At 38.1% G+C, this 20,202-nt stretch overlaps 1 protein-coding gene across 2 annotated transcripts in view; it reads left to right on the top strand.

The window, feature by feature from the left end:
• The window catches only part of TTC27 (tetratricopeptide repeat domain 27), a 107,084-nt gene that overhangs the window by 55,331 nt on the left and 31,551 nt on the right, over positions 1–20,202 (top strand). For both annotated transcript variants that reach the window (XM_004686307.2, XM_012727680.1), the window contains exons 12-13: positions 1,132–1,254; positions 8,325–8,552. In XM_004686307.2, coding sequence (XP_004686364.1) covers positions 1,132–1,254; positions 8,325–8,552 — 351 coding nt within the window. The remainder of the gene's footprint in view (positions 1–1,131; positions 1,255–8,324; positions 8,553–20,202) is intronic.

The raw sequence follows: 20,202 nt of genomic DNA, 5'->3' as shown, positions 1-20,202 counted from the left end.
AATTCTTTTTTTTTAATTTGAAATATAATTGATATATATTAATTAGTTTAAGGTATATGGCAATAACTTGATACTTGTATGTGATGTGAAATGATTACTGTAGTAAGTTTAGTTAACTTTCATCCCCTCTCATGGTTACAATTTTTTCTTGTGATGAGAACTTTTAAGATCTATTCTCTTAGTAACTTTCAAATATGCAACACAATGTTGTCAGCTGTAGTCACCATGCTATACATTACATGCCCAGACTTACTTGTCTTATAACAGGAAGTTTATCCCTCTTGACATACTTCTTTTCCCCTACCCTTACTCCCAGGAGCCATCAATATGTTCTGTTGCTGTTTATTCAGTATATGTAAGATCATGCAGTGTTTTCCTTTGTTTGATTTATTTCACTTACTGTAATAATCTCAAAGCTCATCCGTGTTCTTGAGAAGGCAGGGTTTTCTTTGTAATGACTGAATATTATTCCTTGATAGGTAGACAGTCTGTTGATAGAGACTTAGGTTGGTTCCATCTCCTGGTTATTGGGCTAATGCTGTAATGAACACATAGTTACAGGTATTTCTTGGAAATAGTGATTTTGCTTCCTTCTAATAAAGACCCAAAGTAGGTTTCCTGCATCATATGGTGGGGCAGTTCTTAATTTCTTGAGGAAACGCTCTACTGTTTTCCATCGTGACTGCACAATTTAGATTTCTACAAATGGTGCCCACTGATTTCCTTTTTCTCCATTGTCACCTCTTATGATTGAGGCTAACCATTCTACCTAGAGTTTTAAAAATGGTTTATTAAATTTCAGTGTTAGAAATCAATGATGATTGTCATATCTAGAATCTCTAGGTAGTAAAGAAATACTGATTTTGTTTCGTAAGTTTTGAGTTCATTGGAAAAATTCGCTATCTTGTATATTTTGAACAGCTTATATTGTTTTAAATTCTTTCCCTCCTGTAAAGAATCTTGCTTTCAGTACAGTTAGAGTTGAATCAGCACAAATTCCTAATTAAAGTTGAGTTATATGCTTTTGTTTACAATAAGAGGAACCTAAAAGGCAGATTGGATGTAATTGCAAGTGAAATAGAAATATATTTACATCAAGAAATGTTTGTTATTTTAATTTGATTTTTCTAGCGCCAACTTGCAAGTTTACTCTTTGAGTTGGGGTGTACCAGTTCAGCCCTTCAGATATTTGAGAAGCTGGAAATGTGGGAAGACGTTGTCATTTGTTATGAAAGAGCCGGGCAGCATGGGAAGGTATGTAATAGTAAAATTTTATGTAATTCCATCTTTTAGCATATTTTCATTTATTTTCTTTTTTTCCCCCACTTTTGCCAGTGATATGCTTATATTTCTGTTCCTGAGGAATCATTTTGCTGTTTTCTCTTATTTCAGATGGGGCAATGTATAGTATGTATGTGCATTTATATGTACTTAAAGTAGAAAGACAGGCCAAAATGGATATGGTCTTTGATGTTTAAGTATAAATAATGGAAGCTTTAAAGGTTTCATTTTGATCTCTTTCCTTTATTAACTCTTCTCCTGTAGGACAGCTTCAAAGTGAAATGTTAGGAATTGATTTAAGCTTCACTGAAGTTGCCCTGTGGTTAGAGACTTGGGCTTGAAGGGAGGGAGAGCAGCTGTTCAGGCTGTAGAATAAAAATCTGAAGGGTATAGTGACCCCTTTGGGGCAGAAAAGTTGTCAAGTGTGTAATACATCCTTAAATTGGGTTTAGAGGGAAAATATTGCAGTATTTGTTATTAGTCTCGCATTTTTCCCCTCATAAATGAACAGTCTTAAAAACAATACAAATCAGAGAATACATCACAGGGACTCTGCATTGTGAGTAACTATTAAAAATGACACATTGGCCCTCCCTGGTGGCGCAGCGGGTTAAAGCACAGCACTGAGAATCTAAAGCTGCTTCCACATGAGTTCAATTCCCGCCTGCCCTGGAGGTGACCACATGGCGCAGCAGACCTCTCTTGACCCATCCTCTGCTCCCCTCAGCAGTGTACTTCGTCGATCTGCCTCTTCTGTTCCCCACTCTGTCTCTGGTGAAGCCTCTCACCGCCCCTGAGCCTCTGGCCTGTATCCCAGTTCTGTATGCACAAATAAATAAATCTGAAAAAAAAAAAAAATGACACATTGAAATCATTTGTTAATTTTGAATGAGCAACAGTATGTGACTAAATTTCTGTCAGAAGCATAATATACAGGTAGAATAAAACCCACAAATTGGATCATTTCTGTTAACAGTCATCCTTTTGTCATCACCCTCAAAAAAAGAAATAGTGGCACATGTATGTTTCTTAAATACTTTTCTACATCTATTTTAAACTAATGGAAGAGTAGCATTCCTTTCACTGACCACCAGTGGCATTGAGGGTCTTTAACCCTGCATTGGTGTACGGAGCAATCAGAATGGGAAATAAGCCTTATTGAGGTCATATACAGAATTGTAATATTTTCATCCTGGGAAAATACTCCATAATCATTTCATTTCTCTCCTTTTCCAAATGAGGAAAAGTCTTGTGATTTGCTTTAGCTCACAAAGTTAGCTACTGATTATTAGCCTGAGAGTCTACATGGCTTAGAGGTTGAAGACTTAGCCTCTAGACCAGGCTGGCTGGATGGCAGTCGTGCTGTTTACCAGCTTTCACATTGGGCAAGTTACTCCAACACCAACCTCCGCTAGTCATGCCCTTTGCTTCGGTTTCCTCATCTTTCAGAAGCACAATATTACCTATCTTACAGGTTTTGTGATGTCATGTATGTAAATGATACAAAATGGTGCTTGCCTCATAGGGCTGTGTTAGTGTTACTGCTATTGCTTTTCTAAGACACGTCTCTTAATTTGGCTGTATTTGATATCAGATGGCCTCTTCCAATTGCTGTCGATCAGATTGTCATCTGGCCAGGATGTCATTGTCTGTGCTTGTACAAGCTTGACCAGAATTGTATTTTGTATCATCATTTCAGTTGAGTTATATATGTAATCTCAGTGCTTTGCTACATGTTGGATTTAAATGTTATTTAAAATCTCTTCAAAAAGATTCCATTGTGATTTGGTGTTGAAACAAGTTATTGAACATACAGCAAAGGACAGCACTCAAACAGAGTTATAAATTTGGTTATAAGTGAAATACACATTTGCCAATGGTGAAATCATCACAATTCTACTACTTTTCCCTAAAATAATAGCTAAATGCTATTATGGTAGCTAAGGAGGAAGATATTCCAAAGTAGATGAAGCTGTTTTATACTGAGATGTATACAGAAAAAAAATGAAGGTTGCCATTGGAAATGTCAAGCACTATATTGAAGGCAGGAAAAACTGCCATACTGTTTTGAATAGAAATAAACATCGAAGTGGTGAGAGACTGATTCATTCATTCAAGGCATATGTCATAATTTAATTGAAAGCATTTTTTCAGAGTTTTATGATTTATGGCATCTCAGAGTTGATGAAACATAGAATTATATCTCATCAAAAACGTAACTATTTTTTTTAGTGCCCATTATCTGGCTCTAAATAGTAGTATTCAGATGTTTTGTTTGACAAAGGAATGAATGGATAAATGAATACCTTGAGCCCCAACCTGCAGTCTGATGTTGTTGCCATTGCATCATATTTCATTGTGCTGGTATTGTAGTAAACAAAGTAGTAATATGAATAATGAATGAATGTTGACTATATTAGATATAAATTAATTAGTAAATAAATTAATAATAATGGTATAAAAATATGATGGTTTTTGAAATTTTGACTTTTGAAATAATTAAGCAAGTTGGTGAGTCACCAGTACCCACTGCATGATTTGAAATGTTAACATTGTTTAATTTTGGAAAGTAGAGAAAATAGACTTTCTGCAGTTGCAGGAAAAAAATTAGAATGGATTCATCCCTTTGAGAGAATGGATTTGACTGTCCTCCAAGGTAGTTGTGGTGCCATTATTTCTTGAATTTGTACATGACGTTGTAAGAATTGTCTTATAATAATGATAAGTCCCCATGTTTCTTCTTACACTAGAAAATGTGTGCTTTATTTTTAGAATATATCATCATTTTTTTTGGTCTTAATTTTGTTGTGAATTATAGTCAAGCATCCCTCAAAATCCCGATTTTAAAGGTTAATTTTAGTATTTTACTTGCCACACAAAAGATTTCCCTTACCTGTTTTTATGTTATACTGCTGTTTAGCTATGGACCCTAAAAAAGTTTTGCTTTAATTTGGAAGCAGATGTTGTATTTCTAAAACAGCTGAGATTCTTTTAGTATTTGGTCTTTTGCCAATAGTTGTCGCCACATTTTGATTTAACTAGAAGTTTGTGAAATGTTAATCCTTGCTTTTAGTACTTAATGGCGTAATTTATTTTTAAAAGGCAAATTAAAAAAAGTATCTAATTCTAATCATTGTGTTCTGGTGCTCATGTTTGCACCCCACTATCATAGGGGCTCAGACTTTCTAATTTAGACACTACCTACAGAAATTCTTGTTATTTAATGACCATTGGCAAAATAGCTAAGATTAATTTTTCTTAACCTTGGGGTCAGAACTGGTTCTCATCTGTTAGCATTTAATTTTTTGAAGTTATCTGGCATACTTTTAGATGTTTCCTTGAGCCTAAGGACAAATTCTTATTTTGTTGAGCAAATTTGATCCCTAAGTGAAAGATAGACTGAGCTCTCATAAGCTACTTGTAGTGGGTCTGGGTGAAGGGATTGGAGAGGTGAAGTATGGCACTTCTCTTGTTTTGTATTGTTTCTAGAAACAAGACTTACCTGAAATTATGCCACACTTTATTTTTTTTTTATCCCACACTTTATTATGCTACATTTGCAGATCATGCAACTACGAACTCTTACAGCCTTTAAGATAGGGAATGTTTTCATTCTACAACAGCTGAGGTTCTTTAGCAGATGTTTTGGTTTTGTTGTTTTGATTTTTTTCTTCTAAGATAGTTTCTCTGTATGATTTAAAAGTTTTCCTACAAGTTCTTTTCCCACACTAGCTAGAGTGATTTTCCTAAAAGACAGCTCTGAGTTGTGCCCTGCCTTCTGTAACTTCACTGTGTCTCGAAGATTCCGTGGGAGCGCTCATGCTTGCATTATTAGTTCCTTCATTCCCTACTTCTTTTTTTTTTTTTTAAGATTTATTTATTTGTGCATACAGAACCGGGGTACAGGCCAGAGGTGCAGGGGCGATGAGAAGATTCACCAGAGAAAGAGTGGGGAGCAGAACAGGCAGATTAACTGAAATACAGGGCTGAGGGGAGCATCCGGTGGGTCAGGAGAGGGCTGCTGCACCATGGGGGTCACCTCCGGGGCAGGCGGGGATCAAACTCATGCAGAATTGTCTTTAGCTTCTCAGTGCTGTGCTTAACCCACTGCGCCGACTGGGAGGGCCCATCCCTCTACCCTTACCCTTACCCCTACCCCTACTTTATTATCCAGCCTCATTCCCCTGAGGACTTTTTCACCGAAGTTGTATCCAGCACCCAGCAGATCTAAACTACATGAATTGTTTGACTTTACAACTTGCTTTAGCTTAGGGTATTTGTAAAAACCAGTGTGCTTGGAACTTGTTCTCCTTCAGCTAACGTCTGCTTGCTCTTCAAGCTTCTCCTTGACCCTGAAGCTCATGCTTTCCACCGTGAGCTTTCTCTGATACCTCCCTCCCAGATTCAGTGGTGGTCTCCAGTGTCTTTCAGTGCTCTTCTCGGAACTCATTCATTTGCTTATTTCACCTGCTGCACTGTAAATTGTTTAAGAACCAGACTTGTATCTGTATGTACAGCTGTCTTCCTAACCCCTAGCATCGGACTACCACATAGTAAGCACTAAAACACGTTTGTTGAATGAATGACTGGTAGATGTTCACTGAATAGTTACTACATTGAAGTAAATTTCCAATTGTCACTCCTTATGGGTTTTACATGTGGTGGAAGATCTCTCTCTAAGCCCTGCTATATATTCTCTCCAAAAATAAATCATGAATGCTTCCTGTTCCCATTTTAATCTTTTAGCTTTAGAAATAGAAATAGGTACCTTCAAGAATTTTTATTTGCTCAGTAGATGTTAAAGACATTGTAAGAATGCTGTTATCAAGTAATGTAATTCTTGAGTGTTTCGTGTATTATATTCTTTATATAATTATTCTGTCATATAATATTTATAACACTTCACAAAATGTGAACTGATTAGCTTTAGTATGTGCAGAGTTGGAACTGGATCTCAGACCTTCTTTCCTCTAAAGACCCACTCCTTTCCCTCCACTTGCCTCCCATCATGATTTTCGTTAACCCCTTAAAAATTAGATGTTCCATTATAAGATAAAACTTGCAGAACTCACTTGAATGTGAAAAATAGTAAAATCTATATTTGATAGTGTGAATGGGAGATGATCAGCTTATTGGATAAGTATGCCTATTTTTCTTTTTTTAATTCTGTTTTATCTTGGAACTAGAGTATTTACATTGGCAGGTGCCCTTGGAAAGAAATCAAACCAGGGCTTGGTGTTGTCACAAATAAATGTAGAAAGCAATTAGTGAACATTTGTCTAGGAGGGAGTGACCAAGTGGGGTGGAATGAAATGTCTTGCACTTTTCACCTCTCAGTTGCTGCTCATAGAACAAGAATTTGGATTACAAGAAACTTCCTTCTGCTTAGATTGTCCTGTCAGTGTTGAGTAGAAGATGCTTTGGTGCTCTCTTCACCCAGCCTTGCCATCCTTATGCAGTGTGACAGGATGGTAGAGCAACTTTGCACTGGTCAGTCTCCTTGACTTTGAGAACCAGTCACTACGTTAGCCAAAATCAGAATCCATTTTTGCTTTCTGCTTCATGGGAGAAGGCTGGAATTCAACTATGCACAAAGTTTCTTTACACACACACACACACACATAATATTTCTTAAGCCTGAATATTTTGTGAGCTGTACAAATCTGACTTTTAGTGTCTCTTTACATTCTTAGTTAGCTTATTTTCATTCTCTTGGAATAGGGAACAGTCTAGCTGTTCTTCCTAATTCTTTCATTTCTGTAGTTTCAAAGAAAGGTATTTTATAGCTAGAATCACCTTTTATAGCTAGAGCTCATTTTTCCCCTTTCATTCTTTGCCAGGAGGATTTTTGTAGTTGTTGATCTGTCAATTTCTAATCCCTGCATATTGACCAGATATAATGTTCCACAAGGGCATCATCACACATTATAAATTTAATTTCTTCCTCTAATTTACAAAATCAAGGCACAAATCCCAGCATAGAAGGTCAGTTTGTTTGATAATTACTCTGGCTCAAGTATGAATAGTTTTCCTGCTATGTTGTGCTCATACCAGGGTGCTTACTGGAATCTTAGTGGTGCTTAGAGTCGGGTCTTCCCTCAAACCTCAGAATATCCATATATAATTACTTGCAGAAAATTAAGCCATCATAAATGTAGAAGAGCCTTGCTGTGGCCGTTTCTCAGTATACCAGCCCTTTTGTCTGCATCTGTTTGAAGTTCTCCGTTACCTCACAACACTGGGCATTTTATCAAAAGTGACATCACCTTTGGAGTAAGCCTGATGCCTCTAAAACAGTGTTCACCTTTGCTTCTTGTTCTTGTTCCTCTCTTTTACTTGTACCATAGTCATTTTCTTTTCTTTCTTTTAAAGATTTATTTATTTGTGCATACAGAACTATGGGTACAGGCCAAAGGTGCAGGGGCGGTGAGAGGATTCACCAGAGACAGAGTGGGGAGCAGAACATGCAGATCAACGAAGTACACTGCTGAGGGAGCAGCGGGCGGGTCAGGAGAGGTCTGCTGCGCCATGTAGGTCACCTCCAGGGCAGGCGGGGATCAAACTCATGCGGAAGTGGCTTTAGCTTCTTAGTGCTGTCCTTTAACGGGCTGCCCCACCAGGGAGGGCCCTTTTTTTTTTTTTAAGATATAATTAGTTATGCATACAAGAACTGGGGTACAGGTCAGAGGTGTGGGAGGTGAGAGGGTTCACCAGAAAGAGAGTGGGGAGCAGAACAGACATATAAACGAAGTACATTGCTGAGGGAAGCAGCCGGTGAGACAGGAGAGGTCTGCTGTGTCGTGTGGGTCAGTTCCCTGGTCCTGAATCAAGCTAGTGCTGGGTTGCTTCATAGTGCTGTGTTTTAACCCTTGCCACCAGGGAGGGCCCTTACTTCCTCTTATTTGGAAAAAGATAATATGAAAGAGTATCTGTCACCTCAAACTTTGAAAATAAAATTTTGGATCATATGGGATAAAAGATTCATATATACTAAAAAACCATTACTTATGAAGCAGTTTAGTTATTTCTATTGTTACTTCTAGGCAGAAGAAATTCTTAAAAAAGAACTAGAGAAGAAAGAAACGCCAAGTTTATATTGTTTGCTGGGAGATGTCCTTCGAGAGCACTCACATTACGACAAGGCCTGGGAGTTGTCTGGACATCGCAGTGCTCGGGCTCAGCGCTCCAAGGGCCTCCTTCATCTACGAGACAAGGAGTTTCGAGAGTGTGTGCAGTGCTTCGAACGCTCCGTGAAGATTAATCCCATGCAGGTCAGACGGTTCATAAAACCTCATCTGCTCTCAGCTTTTAGGTTTTCCTCTGCTCTTGATTCTTCCTGAATGAGCACCCATTTTCTGCCCTAGTGACTGGCAAGCTTTATATGTGCGCGTAGCACTTGGCTCCACAGTATTTCTTGCTTGTCACCCAAAGTGTCAGGTTGGATTTCTCCTTTTCCCGCTCGGTTGCTTTCACTTTCCTGCTTCATTTCATTATTTCTTTCTGTTAATTCTCCTCAACCCAAAAATAACTGTTAAAGTTAGCTTCCATTTTGAGCAGAAAGTTAGAAATAAAGTGAGAGTCGAAATTAGAGATTATGTGAGGACTCTGCCAGTAGTTGCTGAAGTCAGTTAAGAAAAATTTGTATAAAATAGCACAAAGTGGATTGTTGATCACTTTCAGAAAAAGATGTCTATCTTTACATCCAAATGTTTTTGATTAGTTAAAATTTTAATGACTTTTTTTATAGCTTGAAAAAAAATTAAACTGGACCTTTAAAATAAGTGCAAGATAAATCATTAAGAGATGAGCTTTATTTTTCATTGATGATCACTTCTGATTTTTTAAACCAAACTTTCTTTATGGCTGCTTTTCTTTTTCACCACTATCTCTCAAGCAAGGCTCCTGACAGACAAGCACAGTTGGTGTAATGTAGTTAGCACTTCACAGTAGGCTGCTCCATTTTTGCTCAAATGATAGGCCTTCCATGCTCATGATTAAAAATAGCATCCCTACCTTCCACCCCTACCTCTTACTACTTGTTTTCCTTTTTCTGCTTAATTTTTCTCCTCAGTACCTTGTAATATTATGTATAATGTGCTTTCAAAAAAAGTTTTCTCCAATTTAAGTCCTTTGAAGGCACAAGTTTGTCTTTGCAAAATTTGTCTATATTTTCATAGTGCCTGTAACAGTGCCTAGCACATACTGGATATTCAAATATTTGTTGAATGCGAACAAAATAAATAATACCATTAACCAGTTATTCAGTTAAATATGTATAATTGTTGATTGTGTGTATAATATGAAGCCAGAGGATGAAGTAGTAGCAGCAGCAGATCGCCAGCTACTCTGGTTTGTGCCCTATGGTACAGTCTGGTAAAGCACACAAAGGGAAACATCCAAGAAATAAGAGACATCCAAGAAATACTAAGTGAGCTGTTATTTGTAAATCATTAAGTGTACTCAGATCAAATAGAGATTTGATGGAAAATGGAGAGAGGATGCTGAATTTGGCTTGAGAGGACGCAGAGTGCTTGACTAGACCAAGGGAAGGGCAGTCGTGAGGAGTGAGGGTGCTCCAAGCCGCTTTAGTATGCGCAAAACCCGGGAAACAAACGAGTTAGTGAACAGGTTAATTTTTTTTTATCTTGACAAACAGATTAATTTCTTTTATCTCGACTGGATCTTAAATGTGAGGGCAAACACCTTCTTTGGCAGTAGGGAGCCATTGAGGAGTTGATTTGTGTTTGGTTTGATTTGTATAAAGGAATGTGGTTTGCGATGGAGGTAGTTGAGGAATGCTATCTGGCAGCATGTGGCTGTGGCAATGCTAGGTGCAGGCTGGGTCAGGAGACTCACAGTAGTCCAGCTTGACCATCTTCAGTATGGTGGGTAGAAAGAGGGATGGGTGTGAGGGATGTTGTAGGGAGGGCCTGACAGGGCTTGATGGTCTCATTATATAATTTTGAATTAATTACATTGCAAGACAAAGAAATGACAGTTGCTCAAAGCAGAGTCAGAGCATAAACAGATGTTATGTGAAGATGTTTTGCAGTTTGTCATATGAATCCAATTCAGTCAGGCTGAGAGCCATGCCAAAATATGCAGGCATCTGAATGCTGCATTTGCAGGCATCTGAATGCTGCAGTTAGAAAGAACTTGCACACAAAGCAGAATTGAATTTGCCATAGACTAACAACTTGTGACCCAAATTTGAGCTCTGTCTAAAGGAGAGCTCTTCTACAAGTATTGTTTCTTTTAAGGCTGGGGTAAAAGAACAGAAAGGCAGAATTTAAAACACTATCCTCTTTTCTTAGAAAAATTTCAGTCATACTTAATGAGAAAATTTAGGCAGAATGAGAGGAGGAGTTTATTGGAATGACTTTTGTGCATTGTAATGACTTTCTGAAATCAAATAGATATAAAAGTAGGAGTATTGGTTTTATGTTAGGGATAAGCTGCAAAAAACTAAGTGTTTTGTTGATGGTGATTTGCTAGAGAATGGAGAACAATTGTACTGGTTTATATTTATGCTTTTGAGATTGCTAACTATCATTTGTTTATTATCTCCCTGTTTTACTTTTCCAAGTGACTTCAAACACTACTAAATTTTAACCTCTAGTTTTTCTGGAGTTCATGCAGGTGTTGGAAACTGAAGAAAGCAGAAAGAAGGTATATACAAACCTTCTGGACAGGGTTTCAGAGACTTACAGCCAGCATTAAAGTCCTTAGGCCCACTTTTAGGTAGTTATTATTATGGGAATAATAACTTTTTATGCAAAAACTAAAAGCACAGAAATTGTTCACATATAAAATTAATCTATGTGGCACCCACTTAAAAAATATTTTCTTTAAAAAAAACCTACTTGGCCCTTCCTGGTGGCAACAGCGGGTTAAAACACAGCACTAAGAAGCTTAAGTCACTTCCGCATGAGTTCGATCCCCGTCTGCCCCGGAGGAGATCCACATGGCGCAGCAGACCTCTCCTGACCCGCCCGCTGCTCCCCTCAGCTGTGTACTTCGTCCATCTCCCTGTTCTGCTCCCCACTCTGTCCCTTTGAATCCTCTCACCCTCCATGTCTCTGGCCTGTACCCCAGTTCTGTATGAATAAATAAAAAACAAAACAAAACAAAACCTACTTACTTCCCTTAACTCCTCTTCAATTCCTCATCACTCATGTTTGTGAGGTTTTATACTGACAGAATGCACAGCCGACATATACAGCAGGAGGCCTCAGGAGTTGAGAGGTGAGCTGTTGATCTGGGTAGGTGGGCAGGCTTTGTGCTCCCAGGTGGGACAGTAATTTGCTTAGGTACTTACTGACTGATGAAAGTGAGGGGTTATGGGGGAGGGGCGACAGCATGACTGGCTTCACAGGTAGGAGAAGAACATGAAGAAAGTTGTGATTTGAGAGTTTTCTAAGTGCTAGTGGATGTCCCGATTGTGCCTGTAATAGGTAACCCATCCAGGTTGGGTGTTCGTCCCAAATATTTAAATGAAGTACTGTCACTAATAGTAGCATTTTTAAAAGCTGGAACGGATTTTCACTTCCACCTTTTAAAAAATAATTAAAATTCTGCAATTGTCATTTACTTATCTATATGATTTTGGGGTTACATGTTCACAACTCCACACATGTGCATCTTTCACTCACCCTCTGCCAATTCTCTGTTAGTAACCTATCCTAGCCCTCTCCTAGCCCTCTGGTAGCCACTGTGTTCTTCGCATTGTCTAAGTATTATTTTGCTGCGCTTTCCAGTATGTATCCTTTGTTATTTATAGTCTACAAACAAGTGAAACCATCCGGTATCTGTCTTTCACTTTTTGACTTCACTTAGCATACTCACTCAAAATCCATCTATTTTGTCCCAAAGGCACTATTTCATCTTTTTAAATAGCTGAGTAGTATTCCATTGAGTGTATATTCCACACTTTCTTTATCCAGGCCTCTGTTGTTGGGCACTTAGCTTGGTTCGTGTCTTGGCAGTCGCAGATAATGCTGTGAACGAGGAGTACATAAATCTTCTCAAAATAGAGTTTTCGTATTCTTTGGGTACATGCCCAGAAGTGGTATTGCTGGGTCATATGGTATTTTCATTTTCATATTTTTAAGGTAGCTCCATATTTTTTCCATGGTGGGTGTATCAAATTACATTCCCACCAGCAATGGATGAGTGTTCTGTTGTCTCCACATCCTGGCCAACATTTGTTCCTAGTCTTTTTTGATACAGTAATTCTCACAGGGTGAGGCGATGCTTCATTGTGGTCTTGATTTTCATTTCCCTTGCAATAAGTGATTTTGAATATTTTTCATGTGCCTGTAGGCCATCTGAATGTCTTTTTTTTAATAATTATTTAGATCTTTTGCCCGTTTTTTTGATTGGGTTGTTTTTTTTTTATAGTTATTTTTAAGTTGTCACTGAACAGTTTATGTATTTTGGAGATGAACTCTGTGTAGACATGTAATATGGGCAAATATCTCCTCCTAGTGTGTAGGTTGTTTTGTGGTGGTTTCTTTTGATGCATAAAAGCCTTTTGATTTAATTTGGACCCTTGTTTATTTTTGCCTTTGCCTCTACTACCATTGGGGCTGCACCCCAGGTGTCCACTATACCTTCATCATCTGCCACAGTCTCATCTAGCGTGTGGTCAGTGCATCTGCAGTGGACAGAGCTCCGCGTGATAGTGTGCTCAGACAGAAAGGTGACCAGTGATAGCCTCTCTTTTTTTCCCAGCCCTGTCCGGATGCAGCCTAACTAGCAACACCCTTTCAAGAAGGCCAGGATGTAGGAGGCCTCGTGATAAAACTGACTGTGCTTGCTCTGAGTGGCTGAGGACAGCCAACTCCTTCAGATTGTGGGTGGTGGTGCAAGAAATGCTCAAGTCTTTGTCTGTAGCAACCTCCTGGAATACATCAGACATTTCTGCCAAACCGCACCTGTGCCATCCATGACCGTACTTCACTACCAGTTTACAAGATTATGGGGAAACGTGGCAAGTTGAAGGCTTGATGTAAGGACTCTGTAGTCAGAGCAGTCCTGCAGTTTATAAAGCACACGAGGAATCATCTGAATTCCCTGGCTGTCTGGGGTGATCACCTACTGTGTGGCCTGAATACCACTATCTTTGTATTATGTTGCTTGTCAGCTTCTTACATAGTTTATAATAAATACTTGTGGGCAGCAATCATTTTCAAAGAGCGAACATACCAAAATAGTGTGCTTTTAAGGACTAATTAAGAATTCATTGTGGGAATATATTGTCATTTTCACTCCATCAGGGGTTACAGTGATATCATTGCCTGTGTGAAAACCAGAAGACACCCTCTGCTGAAGAAATGTTTAATATATACATCAAAACTTTGTAGTTGCTTTTTGTAAGAAGGGATGTATCCAAAGGTGATGATTTGAAACCTACATTTGTAGGAGTTGTGTTTTCATATTAGAGCAAATGAAAATGAGCAAAGCGAGGCTGCGGGATTAGACTGCGGGATTAGTCTGTGTCGTTAACTTCTTGTGCATGTGTGTTACTGTGCTGCTCTTTTAGCAGAAGTAGTTAGTTAACAGCTGGATTTGCCAGTTTTCTGTCAGTCACATCAATTGCTTCAAAAAGAAAATTGACTAATTCGGTTGTCATGATGGTTTGATGTTTCTTTTTTTACCTGATTAGTGGATTCAAAATAAAAATTTTGGAACCCCCTTCCATTGAAAGTGGAACATTTGACATTCTGACTATTAGAAACTCAGTAGGAAACTGAAACACTGAAGATAAAAGTATTTTTCTACTTTTGGTAGGACGTGGCAACATGGTAGAATTAATGCTCTTTCTGAGTTAAGAAAATCTTTGGAGCAGAAATGCACTCAGCATTGGTGGTAGCACTAGACATAATGTGGGCCAAGTAATTTCTATGGCTGGAAATAAAAGATAGTTGTCAGTTACTTTTTTGTTATCTGATGTTGAATTAAAATAAAACTCAGGCAATAGGGAATACTTTCTCTGATTGCTGTCTATCACTGAACTTTAAAAAATGCTTGAGTTTTTGAAGAAACTTCATAAATCAGTTGAAGTGTCCTTCAGTGACATTGGATTTTTTTTTTTTTTAAAACAGGAGCCCATTGCATATTGGCTACTTTGTAATAAAAACCAGTGGGAAATCTTGTATGAATTTTAATTTAATGGAGTTCTCAGAAACCTTCTCTTAAAGAGACTTTAGCAAGTTATAATTATTGAAAGAAATACTTTCAACCAGGCATACATTAGAATTTACCCCAAGGTGGAACAATCAGAGTTCAAATGATGTCTGGGTTAATTTTGAAATGTATTATTGCACTTCTGGATGTCTCTACTGTGTCAGTCCTTTAGGGCCGCCCTAACAAAATACAGACTGAATGGTTTAAACCACAGTATTTATTTTTTCACAGTGCTGGAGGCTAGAAATCCAGGATTGGGATGCGTTCATGCTTGATTTCTGGTGAGGCCTCGCTTCCCGGCTTCGAGAAGATGCCTTCTCACCATGTCCTCAAGTGACCTTTCCTCCAGGAGCATGTGGAAAGGGCTCCACTGTCTTCTCCTTATCTTATAAGGACACCAGTTCCCTTAGATTTGGCCTTATTTAATCTTCACTGTTTCCATGAAGACCCTTTTTCCAAATTAGGCATTTTGGTAGTTGGGCTTCACCGTGAATTTGGGGGTTGTGGGGGGATACAGTTCAGCCGATAGCCTCTACCCAGCAGGAATGTTTTCTTGGTAACCTTTTATTATGAAAAATTCAAGTATATGTAGTGTTTAGTAGCAGAAAAACCAGAATAATGAGTCCCTTCCCCTGGCCTATCCCCTAAGCTCAGTGGTTACTACCTCATGGCCAATCTTGTTTCTTCTGTTTCCTACTCCACCCCATATTATTTTGAAACACTCTTAAAACATTGACTCATTTCATTTTAAAATATTTTAGTATTTAAGTTTACTCTTTTAGCCACTTCCAATTATATAAGATAGTATTGTTAGCTATAATTACCATGCTGTGCCTTAGATCCCTAGAGCTTATTCACTTTATTTCTAGAAGTGTGTACTTTGTGACTAATATGTCCCCACCTTCCCCACCTCCAAAACTCTGACCAGTAACATTCTATTTCTATGAGCTTATAGCTTTTGTAGATTTCATATACATGTAAGTGAGAACATACAGTATTTGTCTTTCTCTGACTTATTTTACTTCTTTAATGCCCTCAGTCCACTTATCTTGACACAAAAGGTAGGATTTCCTCCTTTTAAATAACCAGACAACACTGTGTCTGCACACTACATTTTCCTTATCCATTCATCCATAATAGGCACTTAGGTTATTTACATGTCTTAGTGATTGTAAATAATGTTGCAGTGAACATAATGTTGCAGTGAACATGAAGAAACAGATACATCTTTGAGATGATTACATTTTATTCTTTTATGTACCCAGAAGTGGGATTGCTGGATCATACAGAGATCTGTTTTTAATTTTTTTACTCATACATTTAGAAGGAATGTTTCCTCCTCAATTAAAATTATTATGACCTACAGAGAAGAGTCAATAAAATGTCCCCCCAATTTAAAATGTTTTAACCATAAATTTGATAACAGTAAAGAGCAACTTTAAAATAGATGGCAGGTAGTTTATGAAAAAATGTAAAATACTGAGATTATGCTGAAAAAAATAAATAGCAGTTAATTATCGATGATACATGTTAAAATTTGATATTACTAGGTGACATTAAATTATGAGTATCTACTAAGAAAAATTAGAGTAATTTTATCTCTAACATATTACAGAAACATGGATATAAAAATATAGCTTGATTAATGTTCCTTATATTTTCAAATGTATAGATAGGCAGCATTTGAAAAGTTCAAATTTTTTTTTTGATAAATAATTTTACTTCTGAAAATGGTTTTTGTATAGAATGATCTGATAGATCCCCTGATAGAGTAAAAACAATTTTTTGATCAACAATTTGTTGGCCAATAGATGAGATTTTTTAAAAATGATGTAATTTTAATTATTTTTTAATGCCCTGTTTTGCTTTCCAAAGTGAAGTCTTTTGAACAGTACAATATGTGGCTGCTTAACTAAGCATTACTAAATATCTACTGTGGACCAGACACAGATGTGGGAATGAACTGAGCTGTGTCTGCCTATCAACAGAGAACAGAGCATTTTTGCTGGGAAATGACATGGCTAGAACTGGCTTGTGAAGGGCCTTAAATACCTTTTTTTCATAACCCTATAGATGTGGAAATCTATGGTGGTTTTTAATAAAAGAGTGATATGACTGAAGTGGTATTGTAGGGAGTTTAAATAAGAATGAAAGTCATGGGAGAGTGATCAGTGAGGTTGGCAGTGAACATGCAAAGATAGAACAAGTTGAACTTCACTACAAAGGGAAGTTTTTTGAGATTAACTCTAGACTGGTAGGATTGAAGGAGAACTTGGAATGAGAGAGGAGGCAAATATTCCGAGGTATCTAATTAAAAAAGAAAATGTCTTATTTCTAAATAGAGAGAATTCATAAGGAAGGGAAGATATCTTTTGCAGAAGAAGATGGTATGATTTTGAGTGTTGAAAAGGAGATTGTGCTACATCTGAGTAGTATCCTTTAGACATAAGAGCCTAAAACCCAGTAGTAAGGGCAGAACTGATGCAAGTTGGTGCCTTATGGAGTGACGACGAGGCCACAAGAGAACACCACATCAAGTCCTGACATGTCCAGCAGTTGGTGGAAAGTGAAGAAATAGCACCATTGAATATAATTCAAACAAAGTACACCAGAATCTTGGGAGAGGGGGAGAGGAAGCCCAAAGAAGGGATCTATAGAAAGTGAAGGAAGAATAGGTGTCCGTAATGTTACAGGTAGTGATGAGCCAAAGGAGACCTTTGGAGCTCACTTACGACCCTCAAAACCAGCTTCAGGCGGTTAACAGGTGAGGACATGGATATAACACCAGTAGTCGGTTCCATTTAGGAGCATGTCAGGAAGATGAAAAGCAGCAGGTGAACCATAGTACTTCAGGAGAGAAGAGTGAAAACTTTTCAAGATACTGAAGACATTTATGTGGTTGGAGGCAGAAATGAAGGGCTTTGGTGGTAAAAGGAGAGAATGAGTCCAGTGGATGAAGGACAGACAGATGTTATACAGGGGAAGGGGAAGGTAACTTGGGGGTATTATTTGAGGGTAAGAATGGAATGAGGGGAAGAAGAAGGCTCTTAGCTCAGGAAACAAATATTTGTAATGAGACTGGAAGAAAGGTGAGACCGTTCATACTAGAAGAATAATTTCTACTGATTAATGTCTACATTCTAAATTAGAGTATAAGTGTGAACTCTTCATAAACTATTTGAGATATTGAGAGAATAGAAAAGATTTATGATAAGACATAACGACTTGGCTCTGTGGTTTGTATGGGTTAAATGGAGAGAGAGAAGGAAGTGACTTGGCTGTGTACATGGCTTCAGGGTAAATAGACAGACAGCTTGGCCTTAGTGATGAGAATGTGAATGGTTAGAAAAGGCCTGAAGTAGAAGTGATTGTTAGCATGACTAGGAAGAATGGTTGGGATTTGGAAGGAAGCAAAAATTGGAAAACTTGAGGTTTTGGGCAAGGAGTCTAACAGAAGCAGAAACCAGCAATGTGGCAAGCAAAGGCTTCTTGGTAACTATAGCTTTTATCTAGGTGCAGTACCAATGAGAGTAGCAGCAGCAGCAGCAGCAGCAACAGCCCTATTAATGTGAGCTCTCGCTTACTAGGTCTCTTTATTTTATATATATTTTTAATCCTCAGCACCATTATTGAGATACTTATTGTTTTCACCCTCATCTCACAAATGAGGAAGAAGAGAGATAGGTAAATGATTTACAGCAGATCCCATAGTTTATAATAGGTGCAGCTGAGATCTGGAGCGGCTTTCTGACTCTAGGACACTGTTCACTTCCTCATTGTTTTGCTTCCAGACAATATTGCTTTATGTTCAGGAGGAATAGTGGATTTGATTAATCAGTGTATGAAGTTATGGAAAATACTGAATACCAGACTATCAGTTTTGAACTTTCTTCATTTAATAAAGAACCATGGAGCTTTCATCTGGAGCAGAGTGAAGCTATAACATGATAGGGGACAATTCCGCACATGATGGCAAGTGAGTCTCTGCCAGAACAGGGACTGTTAGAACTGAGCCGTGCTTTCCAGCCACTTCTATATGCAGGACTAGCGTTCAAGGGGTAGAATTCTGATATAATTGTTAATTATCTGGAACTTGTACTCTTCCTTGATTTGTACGGTTTAACTTTTCCATTTTATTTTTTTGAAAGAAGCAAACACTTCTCTTTGAAACTGAGTTATAGTTTCTGTTGTGAACTTGTATTAGTTGTGGTGGGAAGACCCAAGGATATTAGAGCTTACATTCCAATGGAGAAGACAGAATGAACATATGTGGATAATATGTAGAGAAAAAAGAGATTCTTTCCTTTTTGTTCTTCCTTTCTCATATTGGTAAGCAATAAAAAATGAAACTCTTAAGGTCTAACTTGCATAACTGCCAAGAAATATGAGCACTGTGATAACATCTGGGCTGTAGCTGTGGCTGCCATGAGTGGGAGGGCGAAAGTTCTGCTGCCATAGACCTGATCTGGATCCTTGTAACCCCAAGGCGCACAGCACAGGAGAATCGTCATCCTTTTGAGTTTCGGTTTCATTTGTAAAGTGGAGATGATAATCCTATCACAATTAGCTGCTGAAAAAATTAGAACCAATATATCTGTAAACTGTGTGGCATTTTCCTGGCTATAGTACAGTGATAGGTGTTACACACTGCTGTTTTTCTGTACTGCCTATTGCAGTAGAATAGTAATGGTGGTTTAAAAAAAAAATCATTGCTACCCCAATATCTGTAATACGCCTGTGTACCTCACATGTGAATTCTCTGGGAAGAGGGGCAAAGATGAGAAAGCGTGGTAACCAAATCTAAGGCAGGAAGAAGGGGTTGGCATGAAAGAGTTTATTTGTGCTCCTTTAGAAGTATGAACACCAAGCATAAACTTTAGGAAAAACTGCAACCAGACAACACTAATAGTACCCTTAAATTTGTCTTGGGTCACTTCCTGCTCATGAAGCCACATTCATCAATTTATGTGCATTTGGGGTCATGGGAATAAGTCAGGGATGTAGAGAAGAATGAGGAGAGCAGCTTGGCCTTATGATTCAATTATAGCATGCTCAGCTTTAGAATATGTGACATTAGAAAAATTGGAGACAGTTGATCCTAAAAGGAAATTTAGCAAAAATATGAAGTTACTGACTTTTCATTCTGAAGATTCTTCTTTGAGGAGGAAAGACATTTAAATAGGAGGCTTATAATTTAAGGAAATTGTGATTTGTAAGTACAGCGCCCAGTGCAGGTGTAAAAAGTAATCTTTGCATTGTGAACGTAATCCTGGCCATTGTTGAGTGGCTCTTAGTCTGTTAGCCCTTAAAGTTAACAGCAAATGCTTTAATATCTGTTTGAATTATTGAGTTTAGTAAGTGCTGAGTTATTCTCTTCATCATACATACTGTTCACCAAGGGCCAGAAATCATTATGTGTGGTTTTAGGTAAATTTCTTTTGAGGTCTGGTTTTCCTCTCAGCCTCTCGAATGGAATCCTTAAGCGGATTGAATTGATTCCCTTCCTGGCTTTTTAAAAACCTGCCAATTGTTATACTGTTGCAGTGTACTTGTTTTGCCACTAGATGGCATTAATGTACCTTTGAACCACATCACCATGGGGTCTGAGAAAGCTTCGAATTTACTTCTCAGGTGGGGAACTGAACTTTTGGGGCTGAGTGACATGACTAGGGTCATACACTTACTCAGAATCTCTTAAATCCCAGTTCTCCATCTTTTCTCATCACAACACCA

Source organism: Condylura cristata, unplaced genomic scaffold (genome assembly GCF_000260355.1).
Source record: "Condylura cristata isolate star-nosed mole 26May11 unplaced genomic scaffold, ConCri1.0 scaffold00020, whole genome shotgun sequence".
Taxonomy (NCBI): domain Eukaryota; kingdom Metazoa; phylum Chordata; class Mammalia; order Eulipotyphla; family Talpidae; genus Condylura; species Condylura cristata.
This window is presented reverse-complemented; position numbering and strand designations above follow the sequence as displayed.